Source organism: Cebus imitator, unplaced genomic scaffold (assembly GCF_001604975.1).
Source record: "Cebus imitator isolate Cc_AM_T3 unplaced genomic scaffold, Cebus_imitator-1.0 Scaffold93, whole genome shotgun sequence".
NCBI classification, from domain to species: Eukaryota; Metazoa; Chordata; class Mammalia; order Primates; family Cebidae; genus Cebus; species Cebus imitator.
The window spans coordinates 4711434-4728502 of record NW_016107408.1 but is presented as its reverse complement, the minus strand read 5'-3'; the positions used below and the strand labels follow the sequence as shown (position 1 = coordinate 4728502).

At 50.4% G+C, this 17069-nt stretch overlaps 2 protein-coding genes across 2 annotated transcripts in view; both read left to right on the top strand.

Annotated features, from left to right (window-relative positions):
• The first annotated feature begins 1257 nt into the window (after positions 1 to 1257).
• On the top strand, positions 1258 to 6126 carry CD300C (CD300c molecule). Its single transcript, XM_017535637.2, has 4 exons — positions 1258 to 1702; positions 2267 to 2608; positions 4230 to 4356; positions 5471 to 6126. The coding sequence occupies exons 1-4, from the start codon at positions 1642 to 1644 to the stop codon at positions 5616 to 5618; spliced, it is 678 nt and encodes a 225-aa protein (XP_017391126.1). The 5' UTR covers positions 1258 to 1641; the 3' UTR covers positions 5619 to 6126.
• A 7078-nt stretch (positions 6127 to 13204) lies between these two features.
• The window catches only part of CD300LB (CD300 molecule like family member b), a 14907-nt gene continuing 11042 nt past the window's right edge, over positions 13205 to 17069 (top strand). The window contains exon 1 of the mRNA XM_017535635.2: positions 13205 to 13360. Coding sequence (XP_017391124.1) covers positions 13297 to 13360 — 64 coding nt within the window. The 5' untranslated portion in view covers positions 13205 to 13296. The remainder of the gene's footprint in view (positions 13361 to 17069) is intronic.

Sequence of the window (17069 nt, the reverse complement as noted above, 5' to 3'; positions counted from 1 at the left end):
AAACCCCGTCTCTACTAAAAATACAAAAATTAGCCAGGCATGGTGGCACGCACCTGTAGTCCCAGCCTCTCAGAGGCTGAGGCAGGAGGAACACTTAAGCCTGGGAAATGGAGGCTGTAGTGATCTATGATCATACCACTGCCCTCTGGCCTGGGTGACAGAGTGAGACCCTGTCTCAGAACAAAACAAAGAAATGGACTTGGATTTGTTTTAATGAGATATGGTAAGGCATGCAGATGTGGAAATGACTGTCATGAAGAAATGCGTTTCTACTCACAGATCCCTAGAAGCAGGAGGTGCGCTGTGCCACATAGGGCCACACGGGGAAGCACGAGGGTGGGTGAGGGGGCAGAGGGAGAGAGAGGAAATGTGGGTGGGAGCCTTGACTGTGGTTTTCAGAGGAAGCAACAGGCAAGGTAAGGTAAGCAAACAGCAGGTTTTGGAGTGCGTAGTTTGAATAATTCTGATGGGCTGGGATACAGGAGTGGTGCCTATTTGTCTGGTACCTGGCCCTGGGGTGATTTCCGGCAGGGGAAAGAAATATCCCAGCCTGGAGGAGCCTGCTGAAAGGAAGCAGGTGGGGGCATGGAATTGGAGTGTGGGCAGACCTGGGCCCCCGTCTGCGGGGAAGGCCTGTCCCCCATGGCTGCTCCCTGGGGAGGTGCCTGGCCGTCACAGTAGACCCAGGACAGATACCAGAAGCTGCTGCTCATGACGAGCTGTCCTCTTGGGCACCAACCGCCCTCCGTGCGCCCTGGGGCGTGTGCTGGCTGCAGCCTCCATCATCCCTGCCCTGCGTGTCCCCTGGGGCGTGTGCTGGCTCAAGCACAGCCTCCATCATCCCCACAGTACCAGCCTGCGTCTTCATGCCTCTAGACTCTCGTGCTCTCGATTCTCTGCCCTGATCCTCACTGGGGTGTGGATTTCGGCAAGAATACAAGATGGAAAAGGAAGGTCTCAGGCGGGTGGTGCTGCTCTGCGTCTAGGTCTGGGGGCAGAGGCACAAGAAGAAAACTCCCCAAGCCTGTAGGATTAGAACCTGGCTGGAGACTCAGCACCTAAAAGGGCCATGCAGATGCTGTCTGGCTTCATTATGCTAACTTCTGAGCCCAGAAGACGAGCTGGGGGCCTTAGGGGCAGAGCTCTCTGCAGGGACCTAGCTGAAGATTAAGAGTCACCTCTAAGGCTAAAGAGGTGGCAGATTGAGCCTCCCACCACAGGACTGTCCATCCTGACGTAGAAGTGACATGTCACAGAGGGTGGAGCAGCCGCTGTGGTAGGAAATGTCCCAGCTTGGCTCTGCCTTCTGGGGTGTGAGTAACACACTGAAACCAGAAGCTGTGGGCTGTGCAGAAGTGGATGCATTCCCACCCAAGGGACCCTGGACTTTGCCAGACTTTGGGGTTGAGGGGAGCCACTAGCACCATCCCAGAGCTGTCAGCCCCAGCCTCAGCCCTGGCGGCTCTCCCCCTGACCTTCCTGCACCCTGATGCTCTCCAACCTCAGACCTGAGACAGGGCTGGACAAGGAAGCTGAGAGCAGAAGAAAAGCGGAAGCGAAGCTCAGATCTGCTGGGAGGAGGCTCCACGTTGTCCCCTGCTGGGGTCTTGCACAGCTGCAGGTGACATCCACGCTGCAGGAATGACGGCCAGGGCCTGGGCCTCGTGGTGGCCTTCAGCTCTGCTCCTCCTCCTTGTCCCAGGTGAGTGGGCTGGCCCTGGACTCCGGGAGATCTGTTCTGAGTGGGAGAGGGCAGGGCGGGGTGCAGGCGGCGGAGGAGCAGCCATAGAGGGGAGTGGGGATGGGGAGAAGGGAAGAGGGCGGAGGAGCATCCAGGAGCTGTCTGCAGCTTCCTCACCAGGGGACAGCAGGCTGCAAGGCACAGCGCGGGGGAGGCCTGTTCCTCTGTGCCCAAGACAGGAAGCCCCAGGTGGGAGGTGATGCTGTGACTGTCACTGCCAAAGTTCTCCACAAATTTAATCCGGGACGATCACACACAATATCACACTCATATGCACACACAGGCCTGCACACACCCAGAGCCTTCCCAGCCTGCCCTTTCCAGTCTCCATGAAAACTCCCCATGCCCTTCCCACCTCTGCATGGAGGAAGCCTCTCACCCTTAGTCCTCGCTCCTGAGTGGACAAGGCCTGCCTGCCTGCCACTGCCTCCTCCACACCACCGGGTTCCATGAGGCCCTGACCCCAGGGCACCCCTGGCCAGGCCCATCTGAGGAGGAGCCTGGACTTGGGCTTGTGTTTTCCAGGCTGTTTTGCTCTGAGCGGCCCCCGCACCGTGGCGGGCCCCCTGGGGGGATCCCTGAGCGTGCAGTGTGGGTATGAGGAGGAACACAGGACTCTCAACAAATACTGGTGCAGAGTACGGTGGACTATTGGATGTGCCAAGATTGTGGAGACCAAAGGGTCAGCAGGGAAACTGAGGAACGGCCGAGTGTCCATCAGGGACCGTCCTGCAAACCTCAGCTTCACAGTGACCCTGGAGAATCTTACAGAGGATGACGCAGGCGCATACTGGTGTGGGGTGGATACACCATTGCTCCACAACTTTCACGATCGCTTCATCCAGGTCGAGGTGTCCGTGTTCCCAGGTGAGCCCCTCCTGTTCTCAGCACCAGGCCTGCCTGAGTCTAGGGCTGCTCATTCTGTCCCTGAAGAAAGAAGTGGGACAGGAGTGTGTGAGGCTGGGGGTCAGTGACTCAGGACACTGTGTGTGCCGCTTGTGTGGATGAGTGTGTGTGTCTTTGTGTGTGGGTACATGCCTAGGAGTGTGGTGTGGTTTGTGTGTGTGTGTGTGCACCTGCATGTGTGTGTTGCAGGGGACACTGGCCCTGAGGTTGGAGACCCCTCTGTGTGCCTTCCCTGACAGCCTTAGGCCTGACCTTTTCCTGGGTGGGGTCTGGGGCTTCCCCTGACTCTGGGGTCCTTGCTGCCTCCCTGTCCTGACAAGGGCCAGGTCCACACTCAAGGGCACCCACTGTCCTGCCTGGGTCTGACTCGCTCCCCACCATGGGGAACGGGACCCCCAGATCATTGGCTCCCCTCACTCCAGGCTGCCCCTGTCCTGGGCCCTGCGTGGACGCTGCCCTGTCTGGAGTGTCCTGAGGCCGCAGCCCCACAGCCCTGTCCTGGGAGCTCCTGCAGCAGCCGCTGGAGGGCTCAGGAAGGGGACCCAGAGCCCTGGGTGGGGTTCTCATGCTCCTGAGGTCCCCATCCTGCCCCCTAGGCTTACCTGTGTGTCCCCCTCATTCTCTGGCACCTTTTACCACAGAAGGGAACCCAGGAAAACCCCAGAAATTGCCCCTTCAAGCAGAGGGACGGGCGGATAGAAATGAGCCATGAGACTGGCGTGGACCTGAAGGCTCTTCCCTGCGCTGTCAATCATTCTTCCCTCACAGTCCCTGCCCCTGTCTCATGAGACTCAAACCCAGTGGCCTGTGTGGTCGCTTCTCCATTGTTTTCTTCTGACATTATCCCGGGTTCCTCTGAGTGTCTTCTTCTTGGTCTCCACTTCCCTGGGTCAGACGTGTCCCTCCCGCGCCCTTTGTGCCTTCCTGTCTAGGACTGAGGAACTAACATCCTCCTGAGGGCGCCGGAGGAGGAGGAAAGGGCTGTTGTCCAGCTGTCTTCACCATGGGCCACCGCCCAGGCTCCTCTGGGTGTCCCCTCTCTAGATCTTTCTTCCCAGACCTTCCCTCCCCAAAAAGGATGGTCCAGGGGCCTTGTGGGGCCGTGGCACGGCTGCCATGTGGGGCTGAGTGGACTCTGGTCCCAGCATTGAGGGAGGACCCCGCTGACTTCCTGTCCTCACTTCCAGCCTCTCTCCAGCCACTGTCATGCCCAGGGCCTTGGCTCCGAAGTCACTCTGGGTCGCCCTTCACAGAGCAAACACCCTTCCTCCAGGTCACCCTGTCCCTCCTGGCTGGGGTGGAAGCTGGAGACCTATGCCTTTGCCGCCGACTCTGACTTCCCGATGGGGAGCAGGGCAACCCTCATATCTGAAGTGCCATCCTGGCTCTGCAGTACCTACGGGTGGAACAGGGAGCTCTGGACCCTGGTCAGGCCTGGGTGTGGCCATGGGGCATGCTGGACGCAGGGCATCTGTCCCGCACATCATTGGCGACCTTGTCTGTGAACATTGGAGCAGAACAGGTGAGAGCAATGGGGAGACCCATGTGGCGTCATCAAGACTGACCTGTGTTTCACCCACAGCCCTGACAACCACAGCCTCTAGCCCTCAGAGCTCCACAGGCACCTGGGGTCCTCCCACGAAGCTGCCCGTGCACACCTGGCCCAGCCCGACCAGAGAGGACAGCCCTGATCCCAGCCCACGCCCTGGGTAAGGTGCCTGCGCAGAGGACTGGGTCATTTGGGTGGCCTCTCCACTGCGTGTAACGTGTAGGGGGCTTGGGTCTTCCTTCTTCCCGTCGCTTCTTTGTCCACGCCTCCCACGCCTCATGTGAAGGTTCTATTAACTGTCAGGTGCTCCTATTGGGATTGGGTCACAGCAGGGAACCGACAGCCACTGTCCTGCTCGGGTGGAAGTTGAGTCCTACCGGGTGGATTCACGCGTTGAACAAGCCAGCACGGAGGCTGATGTACAAATACAGCGATGGGTGATGAGCGCAATGGATGAATGGAATGTTGGGTTTGGGGAGAGCGTGTGTGGGTGTTGGAGTCGCTATTTCACTGACAGTGATCAGAGGAGGATTTGAGGATTAGAGGACAAGAGCATGGAGACCCGAAGGGCTGGGGGCTGGGCACTCTGGGGTCTGGAGGAAGAAGGATTAAGGTGGAGGGAGGAGCGAGGCAAATGTCCTGCAAGGGAGTCTTGGGACCCGGCAAGGCCAGGGCAGGGAGTAGATGCTCTGAGGTCCGGTGGCCCCGGCCCTGTCCCCTGCCTCCCTCGCAGCACTGGCCAGAGTCTCATCCTGTTTGATGAGCCCAATCCTCGACGGTCTGACAGCTGAGCTGTCCATTCATTCCTTCAACAAGCACTGAAGTTGTAGGGCAGATTATTGGAGTCTCAGGGCGGGCAGGAGACTCACTGTGAAAGAAACAAATGGTCCCTGCCCTCCTGGAAATGCTGTGTACAGGAGAGCTGAAGTCACACAAATAATCTTTTGTGGGTTCTGGTACCCTAGCTGGGTAACCCTGCATGTGGGGCACAGAGGCAGAGAGCTGCCTCCGGATGCAGACCCTGCCTGGATGCCTGGCATGACCTCACATCCTCTCACGCTCCTGCCCTTCCGGTGTCACAGTCCTCAGGTCAAGGGCACGTCTGAGGCTGAGGGTCAGGAGCCATGGTGCTGAAAGGGGATGGACTGTCCAGGGTGGGTCCTTATGTGGCTGGTTGTGGTCACAGGATCCGGACACAAGGGTCAGGGGATGGTAGAGGGCACCTGGGCCTCCCCTGGGGAGATGACTCACTGCCCGTCCCCGTGTCCCCACAGCTCCCTGCTCAGCAGCCCCCACTTCCTGCTCCTGGTCTTCCTGGAGCTGCCCCTGCTCCTGAGCATGCTGGGTGCCGTCCTTTGGGTGAACAGGCCTCAGAGAAGCTCGAGAAGCAGGTGGAGTCGGCCAGATGGTGAGAACCAGTAGCATCAGCTGTCCATCAAGGCCCTGTGCTGCGACAGAGCCCCTCTGTGGGACTTGAATGACCTCCTGACCATCCCTCCCAGGCTGCTCTCCCCGCATCTCCTGGGATTCTCTGCGAGCCTCCTCCAGCCTTTTCCTTGTGCCTGATCCTCATGTGTCACACGTGAATCTGATGGACATGGATGCCCTGAGCTGTGACTCCACGTCTCATGTGCACACCCCACCCAACTGAGCCTTGGGCTGTCACCAACACTTCTGAGTGCCCGGGTGCCCTCCTTGCTCCCTTCCATTTCTCCAGGAGGCTGGCATTGCTTCCTCCACCGTTTTCACAGGGAGAGGCAAGTCCCGGACTCCCCTGCACCTTTGCCACCGTAAGGGCCCACACTCCCTGGGTCCAGGAGTTCAGAATAAGTGGCTGCTTCCATTTGCTGAGTGTGTCGATTCAATGTTGCTGTCAAACATTAAGAAATGACAACTTGTAGGTTTGGCCCATTAAGTCAGACCTGAGTGAAAACTCCTTTGTTCCCCCATCTCCACAGGCCCTTGCTGAGAATAGTGGACCAAGCACCATGCTGGACTTCTCAGAATGGGGGTCCCTGCAGAACAGGATCCAGGATTCCCCCAAAACCTGACTATTCCCTCCTTCAGGTAGACACATCCTGACCAGTGTCTTTAAGTCCAGTACGGGGGATGACTCACTGCCTGTCACCGTGTCCCCACAGCTCCCTGCTCATTAGCCCCCACTTCCTGCTCCTGCTAGAGCTGGTAGAAGATTCTCAGTGTGAATTGTGGTGGCGTAACCAGGCCTACCCTTTCTCCTTCTTCAAGGGGACCTGACCTCTCCTTCATTCAGGGGCTATGGGTTTTAACTGGGGCAAATTTGGAAATGGATTGAGGGCTATGACTCCTTGATGTGGTAGTTAACTGAGTCTCTTGCTCACTAGTGTAGACCATGTCTACCCATACAGGCACCATGTCCAGAGTGTGATGAATGCTGGGAAAAGAAATTTGTTGGGTTTGGGGAGAGTGTGTGTGGGAGGGTGTTGGGGACATTATCTGGGACACTATGACAAGGGAATTTCTCGCAGATCAGAGGACATGAACGTGGAGATCTGCAGGGTTGGGAGCCGGGTACTCTAGGGTCTGGAGGAAGAGGGTTCCAGGCAGAGGGGTGAGCGAGGCAAATATCCTGCAAGGAAGCCTGGGGACCCGGCCAGGCCAGGGCAGGGAGCAGCTGCTCTGGGCTTCAGTGGCCCCGGCCCTCTCTCCCTTGCAGTTCTGGCCAGAGTCTCATCCTGTTTAATGATCCCAGTCTTCTGAGGAGCTGAGAGCCGAGAGCTGAGCTGGTCCTCTGTTCACTTCTTCAACAGCCATGAATTTTACAGGCTGACGTTTGCAGCCACAGGGCAGGTACCAATTTCTCTGTGAAGGGGACAAGACAGGGCTCCTGCCTTTATGGGAAATACCGTAAGGAAAGGAGCAGGCATTCAACAGATATCCATCCAGTTTATTGCCTGCACCTCTGAAGGGTGTGCTTCTGCTCATGAAGGGCTTTCGTGGAGATTCTTGTGGATTCAGGTCCTACCAGGTCCCTGGGTGTCCCCTCACATTGCTGCTATGGCCCTGCCCTACCTCACCCCACAGCCCTGTCTCAAGGCAATTCTTAGGGTGATAATTAGAGGGCATTTGTCTTACGTGTCTGGCTGCTATGTCCAGGTTTGGTCTTTATGTGGATTTGTGTGGCCACAGTACCTTGGTACTAGGAATAGGGGAAAGGTGGAGGGCACCAGGGCCTCCCCTGGGGAGGTGACTCACTGCCTGTCACTGTGTCCCCAAAGGTCCCTGCTCAGCAGCCTCCATGTCCTGCTCCTGATCCTCCTGGAGCTACCCCTGCTCCTGAGCATGCTGGGGGCTGTCCTGTGGGTGAACAGGCCTCAGAGAAACTCAGTGGGGAGGCAGAGTCAGCTGGGTTGTGAGAAACAGTAACTCCAATGCCCATCAATGCCCTGCCAGGTAACACAGTCCCTCTTATGTATGGGAATGGCCTTCTGACCAATACATCCATGTTTCTAGCAGAAGATTTGGAGGCTTTTTTTGATAATGCATCAGACACACAAAAGAATACATGCACTTTAAACCAGGGATACTCTTTAATACGTGTGTGTCCACCATCCAGTTTAATAACATAACATCATTAATATTCATGAAGACTCAAACCCCTTTCTGATCTTATGCAACTTATTTTCTACTCTTCTCAGAAAACCACGTCCTACATTTTATTTTATTTTATTTTTTATACAGATGGGTCTCCCTATGTTGCCCGGGCTGGATTTGAACTCCTGGGCTCAAGCGATTGTCCTGTCTCAGCCTCTGGAGCCCCTGGGACTATAGGCATGCACCACTACACCCGACTCACATTCCAAATTTCATGTTCATCATCTTGTTTTAAGGGATTTGCCACATACATGCATATGGATTTCCAAAGGGTATATTATTTAGCTTTGTTTATTTTTGAACTTTATGTAAAAAGTATTATGCATTTTTATTCCTAAGCAATTGAATTTTATTATTCAACACTTTATTTTTGAGATTCATCCATGTTGATGTGTTGATGCATCGATGTGTCACTTCTTTGCATTGATCTACATTCTGTCGTTGTGTGAATATCCCGTAACTCTCGCATCCCTCTTTCTTGAATGAGCATTCAGGTTGTTTCTTTTCTTTCTCTTTCTCTTTTTTATGCGCTTCTTGTTTTCTTCCTCCTCATCTTTCTCCATCCTTTGTTGTCTTCTCCTTCCTCTTCCTCCTCCTCTTCTCCTTCCTCTTTCTCCTCCTCCTTTCTTCCTCTTTTTCCTGCCTACTTCTCGCCTCCTCCCCCTTTCTTCTTTTTTCTCTTCTTCTTCCTTTCTTTCTTTTCCTCTTCTTTTTTTGTTGCTATTACTTATAACATTATTATGAACATTTTTGAATACATATCCTAATTTATCTGTCCAAAAGAGTCTTCTAGAGTATAGTTCTAAGGGAATAATTGCTAGGTTTTGCTGCATGTGTGTAACAGCTCTACTAGGCAATTGCAAATTGTTTTCCAAAGTACCTGCACCAATTTCCACTCCTCATCAGCAGTGCTACTGCTCAAATCTTATCAGACTTCCTAAATTTCTTCAAGTTAATGAGTATGAAATGGTATCTCATTGTTTTAATTTGAATTTCTCTGCTAACTAATATTAAACTTGTTCTCATGTGTTTTTTGGTTACTTGAATTTTCTTTTTTGTGAAATACCTGTTCTCATCTTCATCTACTTTCTGTTGATTGTCTGTGTTCTTCTTATGGATTTGTAGAAGTTCTTTGCAAGTCTCTTGTTAGTTACCTGTGCTCCACATATCCTTTCCTAGTTTATTAGCTTTATGATATCTTTTGAGAAACAGGGTTTTCACTTTAATGTAGAAATTATTTATTTCTCTTAATGGTTTATACTTTTCATCTTGTTTAACAAATTATGAATACTCCCAAATTTTAAAAAACTCTCCTATATTTTCTTCTAAAATTTTAAAAATATTCCCTTTCACGGGTAAATCCTTGACCCATTTTTAAATGATTTTTGTTTCTAGGCTGAGATAATAATCCATTTTTCTGTCTTCCATTTGGATAAACATTATCCCATTTTCCCATTTCTGCAGTGCAATACCTGGCATGTATTTATTTCTATATATGCTTGGATCTTTTTCTAACCACTCTATTATGTTGAATTTGCCTAATTGCTTATTTTGGAACTAACACAACATTGTTTTAACTACTATAGCTGTGTTAAAATGTCTTGGTATCTGGTAAGGCATGTCACTATACATCGTTCTTTGATATTGGGAATGGCTTTGCAAATATTGGCCGTTTCCTCTTCTGCAGATATTTTAGAATTAACTGGTCAACATTCTAAAAAAGAAAAAAAAAACTCTGTTGAGACTTTAAATGTAAACGTATGAAATTTACCTTTATAATAATTTCCCTATCTATGAACATGGTATGTAATTCTAATTATTTGAGCTTTTAAAATGTTTTTTAATAACATTCTATTATTTTCTACTTAAAATTTGCTCATATGTTTGTTAAATTTAATTCTGGGCATTTATGTTTCTATTCTCATTTTATGGTATCTTTTATTGCATTTTCAAGTTATTCGTTGCATGCATGTAGATAAACAATTGCTCTTTACTGATTATGTATATTTAACAACTCTGCCAAAAATCTTAGTACGTGTTTTCAGTTTTACATGTAGATAATAAATTCATTTACAATAATTTGGAGGTTTGTTTCTTTCTTTCTAATTCTCATATCGTTTCTCTTTCTTGTTGTATTGTGCAGGCTAATCCAAGTGTTGAACCAAAGCAGTGATTTTGAGCAACTTGTCCTCTTCCTGATTTATAGGAAAGATTTTGCCATGGGTTGTAAATAGTTGCTTATAGGCACCTTTTCATTCCTAGTTTATAATGAAAAGTAAAGGATTTTAGATAGTGCTTTTTGTGCATCTATATGATTATGTAGTTTTTCTCCTTTATTCTATTAATGTGATTGACTACATTAATTCTTTTAGATGAGCCTCATTCTGTCACCTAGGTTGGAAGTGCCATGAAGACAACCTGTTACCCATCTAGAAAGAGAAGTGAGAATAAAAGTGTTCTTTTAGTATCCTTTTCTGCATGTGATCCAGGATGGAGAAGAAAACAGTAGGGGGCGTTCCCCCAACTATTTTCTTTCCCTGGTTCCTGGATCCTGGCACCCATTGAAATGTGCTGCCCATTTTCTTTCCCTGGTTCCTGGATCCTGGCACCCATTGAAATGTGCTGCCCATGACTGCAGGCATGACCCTCCAAGCCATGGCACCAGGGAAACTAGACTTTTGGGTCTAGTTACGCTTCCTCAAGCAGCCTTCGTCTTTTGCCTTTTATTTCCCTCTGACATCCTAGACTGTGTGACCTGTGTGCCTCCCTTCAAAAAATGGATTTTAAGAAAAACTACATAATTGTGCAAGACCTCTTTAAGGGAGGAAGAGTGCTAGATTGAACTTTATATCTTGCTATTATGGCTAAAGCATTTACCCTTAGAAAAATGGTTCTGGTTAACTTCTGGACTCCAAAATCCCCTTACTAATTAAGTACCATCTTAATCGGAGACAGAATAGGTGACTTAAAGGAACATAGGAACCAGATGGCCATTTTCCTGCCAATGGGACGATACTGAGACTAAAATTTGGCTACAGGAGATATCTTACTCCTAACTGCTAAAGGCAGAACTTTCCCATTTCCAGAAGAGGCCTAGAGCCTGATTTCTAATGGTGCAAAAGGAAGCTGTAGTGTTACCATGAAAAATACATACATACATATATATATATGTATATATATATATATATATATGTGTGTATATATATATATATATATGCCTTCTGTAGAGGATTTCTATTTCTACTAGGTGGCACTGTTGGCTTAGAAATACTGTGTACTCACCAGAGAAGTGGTAGTGAGTAACCTCACTGTAGGGGAAAGAGAACTCTGTTCCTAGAAGATTGTAATGGCGTCTTCTCCTGACTTTGCCTAACAGGATTACTTTCCTAGGCTGTAAAAACTGCTGCACATTTCACACAGAGAAAGAGTTAAGAGACTGCAGATAGAGAAGGAAGAAGAGTTTTGTGACAGGACGGTTGAGGATTCTTTGCCAACACGCAGAATGGGCTGTCGGAGGCTGGTACCGGTCCAGAGGCCTTTGAATCATGCCAGGGTGTGTCCTGGCCAGAAATTATTAGTCGTCTTGGAACTTTTCTCAGCCTTGCACAATGGCGAGGTCTTCCGTGAAAAGAAGCTGATTTGAAACATGGCCAACATTCCTAATGACCTGGTGGCACTGTGGGGGCGCGGGGGGTCTCCATGTTCTCACCAGCAAGCCTCACATTTGAGTCTTTATGATGGCAGCCAGCACTAAGTGTATGTACCCGGCTGATGGATGCCCATTGATTTATTTTATTTTATTTTAAAATAGAGGCTAAGAGTGCCTCAAAAATGATGGCACAGATTTTAAGCTTACCCCTATACTTACCACTTCAATCTACGCTTTGGGTTCTTGCCCAGTGCACCAAAATGATATGGCTCCAGTGACTGGAGGGACACCTTGGTCTCGCACCAGTTTGAATAAAACAACATTGACACGGGCCGGGCGCGGTGGCTCAAGCCTGTAATCCCAGCACTTTGGGAGGCCGAGGCAGGTGGATCACGAGGTCAAGAGATCGAGACCATCCTGGTCAACATGGTGAAACCCCGTCTCTACTAAAAATACAAAAAATTAGCTGGGCATGGTGGTGCGTGCCTGTAATCCCAGCTACTCAGGAGGCTGAGGCAGGAGAATTGCCTGAACCCGGGAGGCGGAGGTTGCGGTGAGCCGAGATCGCGCCATTGCACTCCAGCCTGGGTAACAAAAAAAAAAAAAAAAAAAAAAAAAAAAAAAAAAAAAAAAAAAAAAAAAAACAAAAAAACATTGACACATGTGGAGTGGTTTTAAGGAGCAGAGAATTTAATAGACAAGAAAGAAAGAAGAGGCTCCCCCTGTACAGAGATAGGGTTGGGGGTTCCAAGCTGATAGAGGGAACCTTGAGTGTGGCAGAAAACAGCCAGTTATATGAGGAGGCTGGAGGAAGTGGTATCTGATTTGCACAGGGCCCAGGGGATTGGTTTGACCGGATGTCATTCAAGTACTCCACGAAAAAACTATCCTTCCTACCCTAGCCTTTTAATATGCAAATGCAGGTGCCATGCGGTTCTAAACACATGAGGATATGTGGGGGCAGCCCTGTTGCCAGGCACATGTGGGGTCAGGAAGAAGACGGTGGCAGTCTCCATGTTTGTTTGGACCAAGGCCTGCATTTGCACATCAAAGCTTGCCTGCCCAGCTCTAAGAGCCAGGGCTTTTCTGCTAGACAAAAAAAGTTTCCGAAGCTGTTTTAAAAGAAAAAAAAAATTCCCAAGGACCCCTTTTCCTCTCTATCTGCCTAAAATAATTTCTTTTTTTTTCATTACCTCCAATAATGGCTATAAGCAAGCCTAAAATAATTTCTTAATAACTCCTATAATAACAACAAACATTATGAGCCCAGTTAATAGATGCAATAACTGAGCACAGAGATGTTGTGTTGTCCACAGTCATGCAGCTTGCAGGTGGTGCCCGTGGGTTTAGAGCTAGCTCTATCTGACCCAGCAGTCTGCACGTTTATGCTCTCGGCCATAACACCTGAACAAATGCATCTTCTGGTGTGCCCAGCATGGCTCACCTGACATCTGAGTTGGGTGTTCCCTGCTCTTGGGAGAGTGTTACGCCCCTGGGACCCAAGGCCTGCGAGGCCAGATGCCGCGCACCCCACTCCTTCTGCAGACATATCTCCCCCTCCCCTCCTCACCCTGCACAGTCCCCTCCCTCGTCTTTTTCACATAGTGAAGATGCTCAGGCCCTGCGGCCCAGCCCTGCCAAAAAATGACACCTCTTTCGTTGAATAATTAAAAGGAGGAAATGCCCACTCTATAAAAGGAAGTGAATGAGTAAGAAAGTCAAAGGCGGTCTAGATGTGCACAGGGTGCAAGCCTGGGCCGAGGCAGAGCTTCCAGAGTGCAGCTGGGATCTGCGTTTGCCACTGATGCAGATCAGGTGATGAGGAGCCGGGAAGGTAGAGCCATGTGGCTTTCCCCAGCTCTGCTCCTTCTCAGCCTCTCAGGTGAGTGGGGCTGGGACCTCGGGCACTTGGTAAGACAGGGGCAGAGCAGGAGGCAGAGGGCATTTATCCTTCCACATCCAGGAAATCAGAGGTGGCTTTGTGAAGTCATTCAACTGGGACACTGGGGACTGACATCAGTGCCTTGGGCCCTGAGAACATCAAGGGAAAAGAGTAGAACCGGCTGGTAAGGAAGACTTGAGACCGGGTACGGTGGCTCACGCCTTTAATCTCTGCATTTTGGGAGGCCAACGGGGGTGAATCACCTGAGGTCTGGAGTTTGAGACCAGCCTGGACAACATGGTGAAACCCCATCTTTACGAAAACTACAAAATTAGCCAGGTATGGTGGCAGGCACCTGTAGTCCCAGCTACTCGGGAGGCTGAGGCAGGAGAATTGCTTGAACCTGGGAGGCGGAGGTTACAGAGAGCTGAGATCATACCACTGCACTCCAGCCTGAGCAACAAGAGCAAAACTCCTTCTCAAAAAAAAAAAAAAAAAAAAAAGAAGGCTCCAGGCTTGGGGCAATGACTCACACCTGTAATCCTAACACTTTGGGAGGCCAAGGTGGGACGATTGCTTAAATCCAGGCATTTAAGGCCAGCCTGGGCAACATAGTGAGACCTCATCTCCACAGAAAATTAACAAAAATTAGCTGGGCATGGTGACACATGCCTGTAGTCCCAGCTACTAGGGAGGCTGAAGCTGGAGGATCCCTTGAGCTTAGGAGTTCAATTCTGCAGAGTTATGATTGCACCACTACACTCTAGCCTGGGTGTCAGAGCAAGACCCTGTCTCAAAAAAAAAAAAAAAAAAAGTAAAAAGACTCTGGATGGCTTAGTGGGTGAGACATACACATAAACAATGAGCAGGACACAATAAGGCTTTGGCGGAGGTGTGTGCAGAGGGTGAAGTGGTTCTCTCTGGTGAGCTACAGAAAGACTCACGCAGCTGTGCACTTGATGTGCCCTGTAGCAGGAAGGTCGGTTCCTGAAGCAGAGCTGAGAGAAGAGCACTCTAGAGAGTTGGGTGGGGGGAGGACACCTGTAGAGAGGGATGGAGGCTTAGAAAGAATGGTGCGTCCATGCAGAGGGAGCTGCAGTGCGCAGGACATCGCGTCTTGGGGGTGGCGAGCTGAATATGAGGTTGGAAACACAAGATTATGAAGGCCATGCAAGCCAGGCTCAGGAGCTGAGACTTTCAAAGAAAAAAACTCAAGAACCCAGGTGGAAAGTGGGAAGGGCTAGATTATCTTCTCCATGGCAAGCCTTGGTGGACACCTAGAGGGCATTAGGGGACAGTCCAGAATTTTGCACAGGGTGTGCCATATGTGTGGGCCACACAATTTTCTCTTGAAGAAAATAGGAGCCTCGGGACTGACCATCTGGCACAGACAGAGCAGTCCACAGAGGAACAATGGGAAGAGGCACAGCGGGGGAGTTCTGAGACCCGACTCCAGTTCTGCCTGGGACCGGGGATCCAGAAAATTCCCCGGTTGTTCTAAGACCTGGATTTCCAGTGTGAATAGAAAGTCCCCAGCTGGATGTGGTGGCTCATGCCTGTAATCCTAGCACTTTGGGAGGCTGAGGCGGGTGGATTGCAAGGTCAGGAGTTCAAGACCAGCTTGGCCAATATGGTGAAACCCTGTCTCTACTAAAAATACAAAAAAAAAAAAAAAAAATAGCTGGGTGTGGTGGCGTGCACCTTAGTCCTAGCTACTCGGGAGGCTGAGGCAAGAGAATCACTTGAACCTGGGAGGTGGAGGTTGCAGTGAGCTGAGATTTTACCACTGCACTCCTGCCAGGGCGACAGAGCAAGACTCCATGTCAAAAAAAAAAAAAATCAGGAGGTCCTCTTTACGCTCCTCGTATTGGATAGAAGTAAAGAATGGCTGTGGGCTCTCTCTGAATTACTGCCGCTGTTGTTGACTTTATTGATGATGGAGAAGCCCAGCGGTAATACCAGGAGACTGACTGGCTATGAGGGCAGCAGCTGTAGGAATTAGGCAGGACTCCACAGGGCCCAGAATTCGCAGGGCTCCTTGATTCAGAATGTTCACATCACCCCTGGGCTCCAGGTTTGCATTTGAGTTCAGAGGTCCCCAGGTGGGATCTCAGCTGGGATCCCTGAACTCAGTGGGAGAGGGGTGATGCTCCCTCTCTTAATCCCTCCATCCCAGTCACCTGGGGGCCAGGGAGAAGGGTGTGGACAAAATATGTCTGGGCCTACACACTCTCACACGCACACACACAACACACTCAGTGGAGTCTAAGGCACATGCCCTCATGCAGTCACACTCCATACACAACTCCGCCACACACTTATACACACAGTGACACAAAATGACACGTACACCTGCACTCACTTGCACACAGCCACTCACCAGGTGAAGGCTGAGACCCACCATAACTGCTCTGTGGCTTGGGGCGGGTGGGTCCTGCAAAGACAGGACAGAGAGGCCCTCCTGGTCCATCCCTGCCAGTCAACATGGGAAAGGGGTGAGTCACTCAAGGATGGAAGAAAAGCCACCCTGTCAGGTTTTTGCCAACAGATTGCCATTCGCCACTCTGGGGGTGTTTCTGTGCGATGGTAGAAAGGCAAAGTCAGAATGACCCAATGTCTGGTAGGATGTCTTCTCATCTGCTTGGTTATATGACTGTCACCTCCACCAAAGCCACAAGAGGAAGGCAGGGCAATGGTGTGACAGCATCCAACGTGACAGGAGGAAAGAAGAACAGCGGGAGGGCAGGGAAGGAGGCAGGTGGTTGTGAGGCTTTGATTGCCACTCACCGAGTCCTCATTTTACATGTGAAAAAGGGAGCACTCGGTAAAACCTGCATTGTACGTGAGATAAAGCAGGCATGGGAAATGACCGCTGTCTGTTTGGGAGCAAAAGGAAAGTAGTTCTTTTTCGGTTTTGTTTTGTTTTTTTTTTGTTTGTTTTTTTGTTTTTTGAGACGGAGTTTCGCTCTTGTTACCCAGGCTGGAGTGCAATGGCGCAATCTTGGCTCACCGCAACCTCCGCCTCCCGGGTTCAGGCAATTCTCCTGCCCCAGCCTCCTGAGTCGCTGGGATTACAGGCACACGCCACCATGCCCAGCTAATTTTTTGTAGTTTTAGTAGAGACAGGGTTTCACCATGTTGACCGGGATGGTCTTGATCCCTTGACCTCGTGATCCACCCGCCTCGGCCTCCCACAGTGCTGGGATTACAGGCTTGAGCCACCGCGCCTGGCCTTGCTTTTTCAGTGACAGATCCCAAGCTTCACTTTTCCCCTTGGCACAGTGAGTCTGGGGGTCTTGAGATTTTATTTTCCTTTCACAAAGTCTTAATCCCCAGTTTCTCAGAATGGGACCTTATTTAGAGAGAGAGCCTTTACGGAGGAAGCCAAGTTAAGACAAGGTCATTAGGGTGAGCCCTCATTTGAAATGACTTATAAGAAGAGGGAGGCCAGGCTCAGTGGCTCATGCCTGTAATCCCAGCACTTTGGGAGGCCGAGGTGGACGGATCACAAGGTCAGGAGTTCAAGACCAGCCTGACCAACATAACGAAACCCCATCTCTATTAAAAATACAAAAAAATTAGCTGATGTGGTGGCGGGCACCTGTAATCCCAGCTACTTGGGAGGCTGAGGCAAGGAGGTGGAGGTTGCAGTGAGCTGAGATCGTGCCCCTGCACTCTAGCCCAGGCAACAGAGCAGGACTCCATCTCA

Coding starts and splice junctions, on each gene's coding strand:
- CD300C (XM_017535637.2), top strand. CDS start 1,642: ATGACGGCCAGGGCCTGGGCCTCGTGGTGGCCTTCAGCTCTGCTCCTC. Junction 2,609..4,229: donor CGAGGTGTCCGTGTTCCCAG/GTGAGCCCCTCC, acceptor TTTCACCCACAG/CCCTGACAACCACAGCCTCT. Junction 4,357..5,470: donor GATCCCAGCCCACGCCCTGG/GTAAGGTGCCTG, acceptor GTGTCCCCACAG/CTCCCTGCTCAGCAGCCCCC.